The sequence below is a fragment of the Perca fluviatilis genome, chromosome 10 (genome assembly GCF_010015445.1).
Source record: "Perca fluviatilis chromosome 10, GENO_Pfluv_1.0, whole genome shotgun sequence".
NCBI classification, from domain to species: domain Eukaryota; kingdom Metazoa; phylum Chordata; class Actinopteri; order Perciformes; family Percidae; genus Perca; species Perca fluviatilis.
In genome coordinates this window covers 15,110,195-15,127,837 of record NC_053121.1, presented here as the reverse complement: position 1 = coordinate 15,127,837, position 17,643 = coordinate 15,110,195, and the positions used below count along the sequence as shown (strand labels likewise).

At 38.4% G+C, this 17,643-nt stretch overlaps 1 protein-coding gene across 2 annotated transcripts; it reads right to left on the bottom strand.

Moving 5' to 3' along the window:
• Positions 1 to 404: 404 nt before the first annotated feature.
• On the bottom strand, positions 405 to 15,901 carry cdhr2 (cadherin related family member 2). Of its 2 annotated transcripts, none has more exons than XM_039813317.1 (31): positions 15,636 to 15,901; positions 14,348 to 14,404; positions 14,202 to 14,261; positions 13,974 to 14,113; positions 13,808 to 13,867; positions 13,630 to 13,719; positions 13,379 to 13,468; positions 13,163 to 13,285; positions 11,790 to 11,936; positions 11,381 to 11,456; positions 11,182 to 11,291; positions 10,055 to 10,261; positions 9,793 to 9,942; positions 9,499 to 9,660; positions 9,343 to 9,404; positions 9,012 to 9,255; positions 7,748 to 7,987; positions 7,572 to 7,641; positions 6,905 to 7,489; positions 6,690 to 6,761; positions 6,435 to 6,484; positions 6,177 to 6,328; positions 5,210 to 5,306; positions 5,018 to 5,106; positions 4,785 to 4,856; positions 4,311 to 4,446; positions 3,256 to 3,377; positions 2,666 to 2,779; positions 2,497 to 2,580; positions 1,410 to 1,467; positions 405 to 1,332 (listed from the first exon to the last, which is right to left on the bottom strand). In XM_039813317.1, the coding sequence occupies exons 1-31, from the start codon at positions 15,745 to 15,747 to the stop codon at positions 1,177 to 1,179; spliced, it is 3,987 nt and encodes a 1,328-aa protein (XP_039669251.1). In that variant the 5' UTR covers positions 15,748 to 15,901; the 3' UTR covers positions 405 to 1,176. The 2 variants fall into 2 exon arrangements, with proteins under 2 accessions (XP_039669251.1, XP_039669252.1); XM_039813318.1 differs by having other exon boundaries at positions 405 to 1,329.
• Between the last annotated feature and the right edge of the window lie 1,742 nt (positions 15,902 to 17,643).

Genomic DNA, 17,643 nt, shown 5'->3' with positions numbered 1-17,643 from the left:
ACAATTTTAAAGGTCCCATGACATGCTGCTTATTGGATGCTTTTATATAGGCCTCAGTGGTCCCCTAATGCTAATAGCCTTGGTGCAGAATTACAGCCACTAGAGCCAGTCCCACAATGAGCTTTCCTTAGGATGTGCCATTTCTGTGTCTGTAGCTTTAAATGCTATTGAGGAGGAGAGAGGGGGGGACAAGGTGGAGGGTGGGGGTGTGGCCTTGACCAACTGCCATGCTTTGCTTGTTTGCAAGCCATGATGTCTCTCTCTAATGGGCGAGCCAAATTCTCTGGGGGGGCAAAGCAGAGAAAGGGGAGGTAACCTTGCTCCTTATGACCTCATAAGGAGGAGATTCCAGATCGGCCCATCTGAGCTTTCATTTTCTCAAAGGCAGAGCAGGATACCCAGGGCTCGGTTTACACCTATCACCATTTCTAGCCACCAGGGGACCATAGGCAGGCTGGGGGAACACATATTACTATTAAAAGAAAACCTCATAAAGTGACATTTTCATGCCATGGGACCTTTAAAAGGAAGAGGTCATTTGGGGAAATCCACTTATTTGCGAGAGAGTTAATTTATTTATTTATAGCACTCTCATGTCTTTGCACTAAATGTGAATCCACAGCCAGCAGGCAATTAGCTTACTTCAGCATATAAAGACTGGAAACAGCTCGCTGAGCTTTTGGGGTGCTTTTAAACTTTGAACAGAGCAAAGCTGTTTTTCCCGTTTCCTATCTTAATGCTAAGCTAAGGTAACCGTCTCCTGGCTGCAGCTTTATATGACAGTAATCTTCTCATCTGAATCTCTGCAAGAGAGCAAAATAAGCATATTTCCCAAAATGTCAAACTATTCCTGTAACTGTTGGAAAAACAAAACAGTCGATTCAATAACCAAACCAAATTCTATGAGATCAAGACTTCATATTGTTAACGTTTGCCATTTGGGTTTTGAATTGAATGTTTAGACAAAGAAAGGTCATCCCTTTAGATGCCATGGATCTTGTGCATAAGGCATAATACATTATTATTGATCAGAACAGAAGGCTACTTGAAGACACAAGGACTACATCCAACACCATCAATGTGTTTGACTGGAAATTTTGGTCAGCCTGATTAGAAAGAAGCGACATAACGTCCATCTGAGACCTCTGGTAAGTGTCTCTCCCTTCATTATTTCCATCACAGGTCTGTAGTGTTGAATGCAGGGTTATTAAAACCCACGGGAGCATTGTCAGAGCCTTTCTTCTGTCCTCGCTGGGCCAGTGCTGCACCCAAAGGCTCAATGTACGCCGGTAGCTGGCTGTCATACTCCTCGTCCTCCTCCTGGATCATCTGCTAAGGAGGAGCAGACACGTTTTGTATAGTATTCTATATAATTACACAAGAAGATGGACTCTACATTGTATACTCACCATTGATCTATCATTTTCAGGCATGGTCATGTATTGACTGTCGTCCAACGAGTCAAGGCTGTTGTGATAAAAGAAAAACAGAGTGATCAAAGCAATCTCCTTATGCACAAATAAGAGAGACACTACAGGCATAACATCATATTAAATTTTGAGGTTTTGCGCTATTCATTTATTCAGTTTAACATGTCTTCTTTCAGAGTAGTGGGGGAAAAAAACATCCAAAATACCTAATTTGCCTGTAGATTGTCCTAAATTCACCAAAAGTTTCGATAATGCCTCATTTGAATATTTAAACACACAACTTTTCAGAAAATGTCTAATACAAAAAAGAATTGTCTTAATGTAAGTAATCAACTGGATAATGTTCATGGTGATATCTGTTAGTTTAAAATGTTTCGCCCCATACACCTGTAGTATCTTGCATAGTGTATGAATTTTACAAAACATATCTTTAAAGGCCGTTATCTCAAAATGTTTTTTTCCCATACTCTAAGCCAGAAATCTCCACTTCAGTAGTACTTTTCAAACTTTGCAGTTTCATTCCTATCTACTGTATATTTTGTAGGTGTTAACGGGGGGCTTGTTTACATATAATTTATAGCCTGATTTATGTAACATTTTCTACCTAAAACGTGGCAAAATGATGCCTCATATTTGCATATTTAAACATACAATTTCCAAAAACTTGTAACAAGAAAAAATTATTGTCTTAATGTAAGTAATCAACTGGGGAAGTTTCATGGTGAAATTAACTATTAGTTAAAATATTTTCCCTATTCATCTGTAGAGTCTCCCCTTAATCATTTCAGAAATATGGCTTTTTTTTCTTAAATCACTGTTCAGGTTTTTGATTGAAATAAAGGTCACATGCCAACGTTGGAAAGAAGGAAGCCAGCTCTCCATCACAACGTGCGCTCGAGAGCCCACTGTGACAAAATGTCCACCTGGAAACATTCCCAGTTTATCAACCAGCACTGCTGCAGAATGGAGAGCGAGGTCATGCGTCACTGTGAGCCACCACCTTGTGGCCCGAGCAAATCGCTGCTATCTACGATGGTGGAGATAGTCACGGAGAGGCTTTCTTTACCTGACTTTGTCCACATCTGAGCTCTCCTCGTCCATGTCCAGCACCATGGTTGTGTCGATGTTGAGGTTGAGAACAGGATTAGCCCTGTTTGAGAATAATGACATACATAGGATGACGAACACGTGTGTTATTTTCATGCCATTTATCTTGTTAATGCTTGTTTCCTCACCCCTCCATGGTGTACTTGTTGGTTCCAGGCACCACAGGGCCACTTTTCTGGTTGTTGGACGTCACCATGGATGCAGAGTTCATGGCTTTAGCTGCCTTCAGCTTCCTCCTGTAGCTGTAGTGTGAAGTGAGTTGATTAGCACAAACAGACACAGTAGCCTGCCTTGCATGGATGTTTTTAGATCAATGGTAGGCTACTTAAAGGAATACGCCACCGTTTGTTGAAATAGGGCTTATCACGGTCTCCCCTAGCTGTAGATAGGTGGGCCAATGCATTTTTTGTCTCAGTGCAAGTAATTAGGTTGTTTTTTTTGTCTTTTGTTGGGTCACTTTTACTCACAACATGCTAACCGGCAACATAGGATTCCATTCACTATGCTAAGCTAACTAGCCGTGGCGCTGCCGGTGTTGCACCATACTAAAAAAAATGCGTTGGCCCACCCATCTAAAGGTAGGGGAGACCGTGATAAGCCTTATTTCAACAAACGGTGGTGTATTCTTTTTTTCTTGGACAAACAGAACGGTGGTGAATAGTTAATTGTCCGGTCTTATCATGTCCCTAACTTTATTCCAAAATCCTCTTTTTCTTACTTTCTGCGAGTGCACATCAGTGAAGTGGTGAGGATAGCCAGCACGACGACGAGGCCTGCCACCATCCCCAGCAGGATGTACCTCAATGGGTCAGTTTCGGGTTCGATCACAGGAGCTTTCCCCTGAAACACAAGTAAGATATATATATATCAGTATATTATTGTGTCTGTGGACGTATGAGGTTCCATTTACACATTCATTGTCGGACACAATCCATTATAAATTACATTAAATTGTAAGTCAAATTAAAAACACTATAATGAAACAAACTGACAGTTCAGCGACATCTTGCTATTCTGCACTACACTCTTCTGTCATTAAATTCTGAAAATAAAGTAAATTATAGTAATGATTCATACAACTGTAATAATTATTTTGGGATTCCAACCTGAAACCCGTTAACCCGGCTGCACCTATGTTCCAGATTAACAGTCGGTTCAGTAACAAATATTAGACGCAAAATACAATGATTACAGTATACTGTACTGTCATAATAAAACTAATCTTTATTTTAGGTTTCTTCTCAGATACAATTAATTTATAACTACACAGCAATACGTTTTAAGAAATTGTTATTAACCTACGCTTCCAATGAAGCTCAATATTTTGTAGTTTAGCTTAATACTGTATTTTACACATTTGCAACAACAACAAAAAAACAATTTCCTCATTAGTGTCCTGCAGCAAATTTTTCTAATAGGAAAATCTTTCTCTAATTCATCTGGATCAGGGATTTTGACATTTGGAATTTTTGTCTTCTCTGTGTTGTAAATCAGAGGCGAGGCTGGCAAACAGAACACAGACAGTAGTGCTGATATGTTTCTTGCTATGATTTCTTTTTCAGGGACTCACTCACTGTCCCATATAAAATAAAGTATCTCCTAGAACAGTGTAAAGTTATGCATCAACAGGAGTGGAAGAAAAAAAAAAAGGAAACTTACGCCAAAAACGTACAAGGGTCATGTAATGCTGCTTTTGTTAAAGAAAGTATAACATGACAGAAAAGAGACTCTTTCAGAAAATAAAACTTCAACTCTAAAACTGCTCATACTCACAATATCCGCAAGGCCGAGCTCTATAAGTACAAGAGAGTGTTGAGGGTCAGAAATCATCCTTTCCACTTCATTAGAGGTAAGAGCTGTCCCGTTGGAGTAGACAAAATATGCTACTATGATCGTTTTTCCCGAAGCCCTGAAAAAAGAATACAACTTAACTTACAGACCTAAAATAATGAACCTAAATTAATGATTTCAGCTGTTTTACATTTAAAATCAATCACTTTTTTGTCACTGCAATTATCATCTACAATTATCAGCAAAACACTCTCTCCTCATCAATATGGTTGTTTACAGAAACACTGGCACCACCTAGTGGACAACATTATGTGTACGCAAGTATGTAAACATATTTCGGAGTTCCTGTCGACACCAGGCAATGATTTATGATGTGTATCTGTATTCACACAACGCATCATTTATTTTTTATGTATGGGGATTAAAATTTAGAGGTGATGAGAAAAGGGTACTTGCCTGGATGCTTCAGGAGTGTCAGACCTGATTGCAGCAATTTCAACAGCAGCCTTGGTGGCAGTCATAAGTGCCCTGGATATGTAGGGATCAGAGAAAATATCAAGTCCCCGATAGAAACATGATAGATATAAGTGTTAACTAAAAAAAACGTTAAGAAGTCTTCGATCAAATGATCAGATTCAAATATATATATATATTTTTTTATAAAACACAGTATAGCATGAGAAATGTACCTGATGATTTCATTGAGGTTTTCTTCAACGAAGGCTTGGGATCTTGTAAATTCAAGTTCTACTTTATATGAGTCATCAACTGCGAAAATCTGCCAAATTAAAAGAAGAGAAGCGTTAACACTGGCTGCCGTCTTACTCTCTGCCTGGTGTTTTCATGAATGAAAATCCAGCTGGAAGATTTGAGTCGCCCACCTCCAGTACGGTGCTGGTGGAGAGGTCGCCGGTGTCCTTTGCGGTTACTGTCACCAGATACTTCCCTTTCAGTGATGTATCAAGCGTCTCCGAAGTTCTGTGGAAAGTTTGGGAAGTCATTAATGTGCAGCCATGGACAGATTATGAGACAACAGGCCCCTTGGCACAGACATATTGTGCTGTTGTGGTAATTTTGTCTCTTTTTGTCATTTTTCCATCTCTTTGTAGTCGTCTTTCTAGTCATTTTGTGTTTCTTTGTATTTTTCATCTGTGGTTGGCTTGTGTGTGTCTTTGTGGCAATTTTGTTTCTTTTTGTAGTCGTTTTTTGCGTCTGTGTTAGCGCGTATATATATGTCTCTTTTGGTTGTTTTGGTTCTCTGTTGTCATTTTGTGTCTCTTTTTGTTCAATTTGCATGTCTTTGTAGTTGTTTTGTGTCTCTTTGTGGTCATTGTATGAGTCCTTGTATATTTTTTTAGTTTCTGTTTGTGGTCATTTTGCGTCTCTTTGTAGTTGTTTTAAGTCTTCAGTTATTTCAAGCCTCTTTGCACTTGTTTTGAGTCTCTTTGTATTTGTTCTGAGTGTCTTTATAGTCATTTTGCATCTCTTTGTAGTTGTTTTAAGTCTAAAGTTATTTTGAGCCTCTTTGCAGTTGTTTTGAGTGTCTTCGTAGTCATTCTGCGTCTCTTTGTAGCCGTTTTGAGTTTCTTTGTCGTTGTTTTAAGTCTCTTTCTAGCCGTTTTGAGTCTGTTGCGGTTGTTTTGTGTCTCTTTCTAGTCATTTTGCATCTCTTTGTAGTTATTTCTGAGCTGTTTAAATTTACTTTCCAACAAGAAATATTTAAAGAAAGGCTCTGGTCCAGGTTCTGTTCAAAAATCAAAAATGAGTTCAGCAGTAAAAAACCCAAACACATATGTAGAGCAGAATGAGCTATGGCAGTATGATGCTGAAGAATGATTTTGTACTCACTGAATAATTCCAACATAAATGTCCTTTTGCTGTGTGGTGACGGCATCGAACAGAATCTTCATGTCAGTTATTTGATTGTTGTTGTCTTTAAATTGGACTGCTGTTACTTTAAAATCAATCTGCCTATTTAGTCCAGAGTCACGGTCTGTGGCCTGAGAGCAGCGAGAGAGACACAAGCAAAAATGTCAAAACATCATGTCACATATCTTATTTCCAAGATGAAATCATGTCAGTTATTTGCTTTTCATTCATACTCACAGTGACTGCTGCTACCGATGTTCCCTTACTTGCACTTTCTGACACCACAACTAAATCCAAAAAAGGAAACAATTTTAAACTTTATAATGTTGACAACCAGACAAAAATGATTTAACAAATTGCTCAAAAGTTAATTTTTTTAATTTAAATGACTTGTGTGTGTTTTTAGTTGAGTATGACAGCATGGAATTTAGTTCAAGGGGTCACATGGCAAAAAAACCCACAGATTTAGATCAAATTTGCTTCCACACTCACCAAATACAGAATCTGAGAAAATGAATTCGGGAGCGTTGTCGTTGATGTCTGCAATGTTGATCACCATTTGTCCTGGAATAATTAAAAGACAAATTAAGTAAAGTGACGTGATATCTGGGTTTGTAAGTCTGTATTTGACCTATGTCTTCATGCATTTACTGCTTTTACTTGATGCTTTTATGCTTTTGTTATCTATACAACAACCCAGTGCTGACCTGTTGTGACACTGTTGTTCTCTCCTTTCTCTGTGTACTCGTCCACCACCTGAGCTTCTATCAGCACCTGGTCACATCGTTCGTAGTCTATTGTTTGCTCCGGGTTGACTCTGACATCCCCCGTTGGATCCAGGATGAACCAGCTGCAGGGTGTCAGAGAGCCATTGCATCTGCATTTGATGGACTCCAGCTCGTATACTAGCGAGTGGTTTCCATCTTTGTCCTGTGCTGTAAAGTGCCCAACAGCCTCGCTGATGGTGGTGTTCTCCTTTACTGTCACAGGCGCTGTTGGCTTGAACTCGGGCCTCTCATCATTCACGTCCAACACGTCCACCTCCACCCACACTACAGCCATCTTCTGCTCCAGATCTGTTGCCTCTACCTTTAGGCAGAACTGCTTGCGAGCGCTCTCGTAGTCCAGCTCAATGTCGGGGTCCACGGTGATGTTCCCCTTGTAACCCCGCTCCTCTGCAAAGGTGCGAATGATGAAGCTGCCAAAGCTTCCTTCAATGATTCTGAAAGAAATGCGGTTAAATTCTGCCGTTTGGTCCAAATCCTCAGCCTGAACAGAACCCACAAAGGCACCTGAATGGATTGAATGATATAATTAAACTTCATCCACATAGGTATGAACACTTGAAAGTGCTTTGACAAGTTAAATACTGACCTAATTCTCCTTCTTTGACAGAGAAGTTGTATGCGGAGGCTTCGAACTGTGGTGTGTTGTCATTGACATCCTGGGATGCATCAAAAGAAAACATTGACCGTTATCATCCTCACAGGAGTGGCAGCTTCAGTCGCAACACAGCTACGATATTTGGCTACAAACGGCCGAAGACTTACCTCTACAATGATGATAACTGTAACCATTGTGGACAACGGGGGAGAACCCTTGTCAGTAGCTGTTACGTTGAGCTCGATCCTCCCTTTCAGCTTCGGGTCCAGGGCCTCACGATCGAGCTCACCCTTGTTTCTTAACACACCATTGTTAGGGTCGATGGTGAAGTTATCACTGTACCTGCTCGGTTCAATTCCAAACACGATTTTACTGTTTTCCGTATCAGAGTCATCTGCATCAGTTGCCTGTCCAAATAAGAAATATTAGAAGAAATGGTTAAGAAACTACATTTCTTTCTTAATATTGCAAGTTCACTGCATTGCCAAAAATATGTGAACACCCGAATAAGATATGTTGACACCCATATGTGATTATTTAACATCTCAGTCCAAAACTATGGTCATTGTTATGCTGCTATAACAGCTTCCTCACTTCTGGAAAGGCTTTCGAAGATTTTGGAATCTGGTAAGGATTTGCTCCCAATTAGCCACAGGGGCATTAGAGAGGTCAAGCACTGATGGGGGGTGATAAGGCCTGGCTCGCTGGTTTAGTTTATCCTAAAGGTGTAAGACAGGGTTGAGACTCTATGCAGGCCGGTTAAGTTCTTCCACACCAAACTAGGAGTGTGGAGTTGGAAATAAGTGAGCTTCTGTAGCACACTCCTCATCTCTGTTTGAGGCTACAGGCTCAAGGCTAGCAGCCACTACTAACATAACACAACCTAATCTTCAACCAAACTACTGGCGGTCAAGTTGCATTGTGGGTAATGTAGGTAGGCCCCAGGTTTTGACAAGGAAGAAAGCTTGCAATTAAAAAAGTGTATATCTCTAATAAAAACTGTCCCCCATGTTATAGTGTAAAGTGCTTTCTTAAAAAGGTTTCTTAATTAAAAATACTGTGAAAAAAATCTGAAGTCTCAAAGAAAACAAAAATGTGTCCACATCCTCCATCCGTAAAAGTATGGAAATTAGTCAACAGTTTTGGCTTTCAAATAGCTTTTTGCAACTTTCAGTATTTTTACCTCCCAAAGTAAAGACACAACCGAGTGTTTTTTTAAATTTGCAATTAACAAAATATGTGGACTTAGGTTTATAGGTCTTAGGTCTATCTGTAAAGTGTCTTGAGATAACTCTTGTTATGATGTGATACTATAAAGTTGAATAAAATTGAATTGATACTAGAATTAAAGAAATCAGAAATCTTGTTAAAAATAGCAGCAACACCTACAAAGATGGAAATATACTGTTCTCTTATTGTTCTCCCAGTTACCTCTATCTTAAGTTCAAGCTCTCCACCCTCTTTAACAAACTCCTGGTAATAGTCTCTGTTGATGACTGGGGCGTGGTCGTTGATGTCAGTCACAGTGATCTCCAGTACTGTGGTGCCTGGCTTGTCGTCTGTGTCTCTGGCCTGCAGCGTAGCCGAATACAGAGACCTGACCTCACGATCCAACAGAGTTGTGTTTTTCACGTAAATTGTGCCCGTTTGTGGCTCCACATCAAAATACAGTAGTCTGAAACACAGATACAGGCTGTTAGCATGAGAGAAAAAGTTGCACAGCGGCTGCATTCAAATAAGCAGAATAGTTGGTTTGGCATACATGCTTTCTGGAAGAAGCTTATAGGTGATGTTGCCTTGATCCATCGTGTCAGGATCCTCTGCCTGGAGGGGAGAAAAAACAATGTGTGCTCCACCAGTGTTTCTTACATGCAAGCTCAAATTGTCTGAGTAACAATCAAGATAGTAAAGGACTTACAGTAATGTTGGCCAATACTGTTCCAACTGGAGAGTGCTCAGCCACCTTTAACTTATACGTGTCCTTTTGGAACTTGGGGCTGTTGTCATTGGCGTCCTTGATGTTAATAGTAACTGTAGCAGTGGAGTGGAAAGCGCTATTTTCTTCATCTGTGGCAATAACCTGCACCATAACACAAGCACAGGAAACACCTCAGACTGGTAGAGTGCTTTAAGAATCACAGATGACCAAAAGATGTCACTGATACACACACTTATTATCACAGACTCATGAGCTGGTTTTCATTTTTCTTACTTGTAGAATCATTTGCTGCTTTATTTCAAAATCCAGTTTTTGGGGCTGCTTGACCAGAAGCTGAACGATGCTGTCTGACATGGTAAATGCAGGTTCCAAAGAAAACACATCCTTGTCCTCTCCCTCCAGGGTTAGTTCCGTTTTGGATATCTGTGAAAAGCCAAGAAAGATGATTAATGCTTGATCATTAGTTCACTCGTTATACAGCAAAATTGTATCTTTTAGTTGAAGAATGTTCTCTTCTTTGGGGATTTCTTCTCACCTTATCCAGATCTCTGACTGTCATGTTGAAGGAAACAGAGCCGAGTGAGTGCTCCACGACTTCTCCTGTGAAGTGACTCTCCATCACACAGGAGAGTCCACACTTGTAAAACTCCGGCCGGTTGTCATTGGTGTCGATGATGTTGATCAAGACATTTGCTGTGGTGCTGGCAGAGTCCCCGTGGATGTTTTGTTTAGACTCAGTAGCCTAAAATAGAACCAAATATAATAATTTCACTGTCTCAACATTTTCCAAAATAAAGGTTCTCAATTAAACAAGGTTCTCAAGACACAACCAATTGAATTTCTGTTATATTTCACAGACTGCAGCAGGCATCTTTCTTTGGTTTGGTGCTCATGGGCTGTGATTGAGAGAGGGCTGGTTCTAACGTGAAGGAAGTTATTATAGCCTAAGTTATGTTCAGGAATAAATGCCTAGTTTAATTTCCTGTGTACCTTTACAGGTGTGTCTAACCCTGTTCTCACAACCCTCACAAACCCTTTTCTGCTTCCTCGCCCGCTTCTCTCTCGTTACAGGAGCCACAGGAGGGAGGATGAAGCTACAGTATGAAGCCTCATCGAGACACTGCTGCCACGCTGAGTCTAACCCCTTGGTTCCTCACCAAGACACCTCCATTCGACCTGCACTCATCCCCTCATTGACAACTGGTGATGTCGTGTTCTTTGAGGTGACAAAAATACTTTTACTTTGTAGCCTAATTTTGATGCAAAACAAAACTGTTGGTGTATTAGCTTGGGCTTTGTTCTCTGTGATGTGAATGATAATCAAAGAACAATGAGAGGATTGGCGAAATCAAAATTTTAGAAAATACATCTAATATAGTTAGATGAGAAGATTTTTTTTAAACCTTGAAACCGAGCCAGGCTAGCTATTATATCATGCTCCAAGTATTTATGTGAGCTAAGCTAATCCCACATTAGAGTGGTATCAATCTTCTTATCTCACTCTCTGCAAAATGTTAAAACATTCCTTTAAATCATGGTCGTATGTGTTAAAACTAAAATTATAGGGACCGAAAATCGCCATGGAAATGTATATCTACAGTAAATGCATACAAGACAGAGTAAAATTATATTTGGAGGATGAAATTGATGTACTAACTGTACCTTTACAGTCAGGCTAACTGTGTCACCAATAAATTCTCTGTCAATATCTGATGATACAGTTATGACGCCATCAGTTCTTGAGATATGAAACAGGCCATCTACTGTGGAATCTGTCAAAAAATATGGAAAGAAACAAAATAATTTCTTACTTATTCACTTAGTGCGAACTACAAACTGTTACTTAGTTGATTAGGCTCACTTTCAATGCTATAGATCATAGCATCGTCGATTCCTGTGTCCAGGTCTATGGCGGTCACTTTGAACACAGACGTGCCCTGGCAAAAAAAAAAAAAAAAAACAGAAGCAGTTGAAAGTCTCCTCATTTACACACAACTCAAAGCATGCTCATTGTCTGTAGATTTGTGTCATTTACAGCATGATTTTCAGCAGCTTTGTCAGGAAAATGACCTAAAATATACAGCCTGGACTCACACAAGAACATGTGTACATCAGAGTTAAAAGCAGATGTCATAACTGTGCAACAAGTGTGTAGTAACTGAATGGTGGAATAAACTGGATATTTTGACAGTAAAACTTTCTTTAACGCAAAACCTTCCGTTGAGCAATTTTTTTGATGCGGCACTCATATAAAATGCATCAGCACTTACCTTACGAGAATTCTCTTCAACTCTTCCCACGTAGGGAATACCAATAAATATTGGGTCGAGATCTGGGACATCCACAACCGTAACGAAGGAAAAAACAGCGCTTGAGAAGTAGTTGGATTCATTAAAATAGCAATGGCCTCCACCATCCTGTCACGGGACACACAAGGATGATGAAATACAAAAATGTTAGGTCTCTTGTCCTTGAGAGATTTTTTACATAAAAATTATATAATAAATAAAGTGATATTTGAAAAACAAACATTTAAAAATTATCAGGGAACTCTATCTACACATTTAGTGGTATAACCACTGAGTATGACACAGAATGAATATTTTTGGCTTGTTAAAATAAAAAATTGTACTGTGTCAAATGCATAATTAATCAAATGAATCACGTCAGGGATCTGTTTTGCCTTACATTTACAAAGGAACAGAACCCTTTTTTAAAGCCACTTAATTTTTTTATGTTATGGTTAAGGTATAAATGTAGTGGGTAAAAACAAATGAATTCAATACCTAACAGACCAAGAACCAACTAAATGTTACAGTGCTTCTCAGTCTGCAATCTATTATGATAAGATAAAATAAGATAATGCTCCCACAATGGGGCCGTTTGCAGTGTAACAGCTGCAAAGGGGATAGTGCAAAAACAAGAGGCATCAGTGAATAATGCATGTGCAAGATATAATATCAAATTCGTAAACAGTAAAAAAAAAGTAGTCAAAAAAGCAGTAAACAGTAGATGCAAAAGTAAACAGACTAAACATTTGAATATGCAGTACTCGCAGAATACACATAAAATAAATAATGCACAAATAAAATATTGATAATAATATTGCATACATGAATGCTTTATTAAGTGAACTGTCCCATATATTGGACAATTGAAACATTTAGGGAAATATGCTAATTAAATATTTTGCAAAGAGATAAATGAGAAGATTGACACTGCTCTCATATTTGTCTGTTTAGTATAAAGCTAGAGCCAAGAGACGGTTAGCTTAGCTTAGCATAAAGACTGAAAGCAGAGGGAAACAGCTAGCCTGGCTCTGTCTAAAGGTAGGCTAACAAAATCAGCCAAACAGAAACCTCTAAAGCTCACAACTTAAAACAGTATCTCTAATTTGTTTACGTCTTGCAAATCCAAGATCTAAAAAAACAGATATGTTATGTGTCGGACTATTTCTTGGCCAGAAGCAGTGACTTCCTGGAATCTCTGCTGGTTGCCTGGCAACCTCCTGGTTATGACTTTGAAAACAGCTTAAAGCAAATAAGTGCATTTCCAAAAAAGTCAAAGTATAGACCCAATCACAGTGTTTATTTACAATAACTTCTGGGTAGTAATATATATATATATATATTATAATACTTACCGTTGCGTTGATCTTCAGCCGATAGTAAGTGCTTAATCCAGTAAAATTCAGACGTCCATTTAATCTGACTTCACCAGTTGTGGGCACAATGCTAAAAAGACTGAATCCAGCATTTGGAGTAACCTATACAACACAGTGTATATTATGCTTTAATGAGGTTTATGGAACATCAGAATATGATATTAATCAATTACATGGTTTACAAAGGAAGCTTACTTCATCAATGCTGTATCGAACAATACCAGCGTTTGAAGTGTCCGCATCAGTGGCCACCGCCCTAAACAGAGACGTACCTACAGTGGTATTCTGATGAATTGGATGGGGAAAAAACAGAGACACAAAAATGTTTCTCAGTGTTAACAACTGTTTAAGTAAATTTGGATATAATGATGATGGATTACGAAAATGTATGCTGGAGTAGAGAAACTGATGAACAAAATGTTAAAATAATTATATGTTTGACTTACTTCGGGGATCTCAATATCATATGAAGAATCCCGGAATATGGGTCGGTTGTCATTGGCATCTCTTAATATGATAGTTAATTCGCCGTCTACCTGTAAGACATTGCATGGTGTACGTTTTGAACATCATGAAAAAACTGATATGAAATGGATGATTAACACTAACTTAAAGGTCACTTACAGGATTGGGACCATCAGAGACACTAACTCCAAGAGGCAATACATCACAATTATCACAAGCCTAGAATAAAAACATTAAAAAAGAAAATGTGAAATTAATAAAGAACATACAGAATCAAAATGATACTGTTAAATACTGAAGAGTCTCTACTTTGACCACACCATACCTCTCTATCTAGTTTCCTTTTGACTGATACTCTCCCAGTGCTTCTTTCAACAGTGAAGTATTGGGCATTGGGCTCACGGAGTGAATAAGTCAATGGGTCATTTTCTGCATCTGTTGCATTTATAGTAAAGGCGTAGGCCCCTATGAAAATAACATCAGAGGAACATACATAAATGTGTGCAGTATTTGTTGAGTTTTAATGTGACAGTACAAAAGCGCACATATATACCTATGGGGGTGTCTTCACACACTTCCTTAACACCAGGGATGATTGAAGGACTGGTATTTGCTGTAGAAACACAGTATAAGTAGAATGTTATGTAGTGAGGTAAAGTCATAATGACAAAATTACAATATAATGAAGTGAATACTCACCATTAGCGAAGCCGATAAGGCACAACAGTAATATACTTCCTGTGATCCCCTCCATGTCTGCAAATAAAAAGAAAGAGCAATCTATTTAGTAGAGCTGGTACAATTAGTCTATTAATTAATAAGTCAATCAACAGAAAACAAGTGGGCAACTATAGACAAACAATTAATTGTCAATTATCGAGCAACAAGACAATAAGAGTCTACGGCCATGCTAGTGGTTTTGTAAAAGTTATACTTTGGCACAGTGGTGCTTTGAACTAAATCCTAAGGTCAGCATAATGTTTACCTTGTTCACCATCTTAGTTTAGTGTGCATGGTTAGGGCTGCTGACATTTGCTAAGTAGCATTAAACACAAAGTACAGCTGAGGGTGATGGGAATGTCATTAGTTTTACAAGTATTTGGTCATAACAAATTAGCATTTTGACCTGAAGCACTAGATAAAAGACAAAGGGATCTGTGATTGTTGGTACCACATTTTGCAACAATCCATGTAATGGTTGTCAAGACAGTTCACTAAAAACCAGAAATGTTAACTCCATGTTGGCGATAGAAAATGAAAATTGTCTAAGCAAATTTTTAAGGCTAATATAACAACTATTGAATTGTTGATGAATCCATTCAATAGTTGAATAACATGAGAAAATATATTTTGTTTTGGCCCAAAGTGGTGGACCAGCCTATTGATATTAATTCATATTTTATTTCTCTTGGTAAAATACCAACATCATTTAATTTAATTAACGTGATGTAACCAGATATATTCAAAATGGCAGAAAACTGCTCTCTGCTCTTTACATTAATGATAGCCGTAAATTTGTTAACCCTCATGAAGGAATAATACACTTTAAGGATTTAACGAGTTTATGTTAATTAGTCTTTCTATGGCGTTTTGCCACTGTTTCTACTTTGTGTGAAGACTGAAAAGAATTTGAATCTGCATTTTTGGATGTTATTAACGATCAATCATTAATAAAATGAGAACAGATTTTTAATGCTGGGACTTCGGAGAATGAATCACTTTAATATCTCCATGCTTCTGAGAATTGTTTAATTTGAATATGTATCTATCAAAAGACAAATATAGGTTATAAATGTACCCTACGGTTACAGTACAATATATTTTACTATGTCAGATTAAAGAGAGCAGCCCAGATTTCCTCTTACTTATCTATTCATTATGAGCAGAACACATTTTACCACTATTAACCAACAATGTGGTAACTAAAAGCATCGCACTAACACTTTAAAAATGTAAATTGAATGTAAAACGCAGCAGTCCGACTTACCGGATGACATTCCCAGAGGAGCTTCTCCTTTAATGATGTCGATATGAGACCTTTGGCTCTGGTTCCTCCTAGTGATTATCTTCTTGTAGTTGTAAAAATAAATGATTAACATGAAAAAGAAACGCACAGCCAATAACACAGCACTAAATCTCCCTGTGTGTGTTAGTTAGAACAAAACAGACACCCAAAAGCATTTCACTGAAGAGAAATTAATCTAAATATCCACCTGTTGCTTGCTCTCACACATGGCTACATTATGGCTGTGTAAGCCTGGGTAGTCCTCACCTCATCATTGGCTGGCCAGCCCTGTCACCGATAATACATGGCATCATGCCATACTGGGTCACCAGTGCCCATACCCCAACCCAGGAGCTATTTTGTTTGAATGGGTGCTTCTGTTATCATGGCAACAACAGCAGTCTCTTTGCTTTCATTGAGAAAACCCAATGTGACCAGGGGCCTTTCTAAAACGTGGCTCATGAGAACCAATCAGTGGACCAATGCCTTTTACAGAAAACACAGATCCATGTTCCTCACTAATGAGCTCTTCCCAGTAATCCCACCCTTTTGGCCTGTCCTAATTAAAAGCCATCACACAAAGGATTATCTTCTCTTCTACCCACTGGATTCATTGAAGTCTTTAGAATGGAGGTACATGAAAACATGTTTGGAAAGCATGTATACAATAAATGTTGTGCACGTTCCAAACAAAACGGTTATTATTTAGTCAGACAGGAATCTTTGGTTTTAGAAAGATTCCCTTTTGAAAGATTCCCTACAAAAGTAATTATTTCTGTTATAAAACAGATGAAAAGCATAGGTACCATAAGGTACTTGCTATTAATTGTAAAATATTGAGCTGTTACACTAACTGCTCTGAAGAGAGAGAATTGCCTTTTTAATAGGGATACACATGTTTTAACAATGGCGCTTGCAACACTTGCATTTCTGTCAGGTTTAGAAACAGAGCTAAATGCTAATGTCAGCCTGCTAACATGGTGAGAATGGCAATGTTTACATGCTGATGCTTAGCAGGTATAGTGTTCACCATGTTCACTGTCTTAGTTTAACTTGTTAGCATAGCATTTACTAATTAGCAGTTAACACAAAGTAGCCTACAGCTGAGGCTGCTGGGAATGTCTTAAATATTTGCTAGTATTGGACAAAATTAAAATTTGACCTGACTGCTAGAGGTAAAAGATGTGAATGGATAATCAAAGTTATTAGATTTCATTTTTAGGGTGACATGAGTGCCTGCAGTGCCTGTACCAATACTGCTAGCATATCTAAAAACAGGATTATGATGCTAATTTGTTTAAATTACCTATTGTGTTTCAAATGTCAGAAAAAGTATCAAAGTGGGTCAGATTATTGAATAGGCTTTAATTAGTACCTTATGAGATGAAGATCAGCGTGCATGATGAAACCACTCAGTTAGTTGGCCAGAATATGTGACATTTTCTAAAGAAGTAAACAACCAAAGGCATGTGCTAATAAACCACAGGACATTATCATTTACATGTTCATAAGGAAAATCAACTTGGTTTGATGACATACATCCCAGAAATCTGTTCCTACAATCTAATCCAATTAGACTTTGGTTTATGATTTACAGTATTGAACACAACACTTGCACTCTTGACCAGGCAATAAAGAAATAGAAATAGGTGGGAACGTCACCAAAGCAATTCCAGTAAACAGAAACCACTTTACAAGAGACCAGCTTGCAAAGGGGTCACACCCATCTTTGAATTTGGCCTTCATTTTAATCTCGCTCGGTTGTGATGCTATCACAGTGACAAAATCTGACAGACATGTAAACACCTGGCAAAGTACTCAACAACTCGCTACAGGTGTCTCCAGGACCACATTTTGCCATGAAGACACACACACACACACACACACACACTGACAAAGTGAAAACAGTGTCGCTGTGTCATTTGTCGCTGTCACATCTGGTAAAAAACTAAATTGAATAAATAATAAAAATGTATACTTTATTAATCTC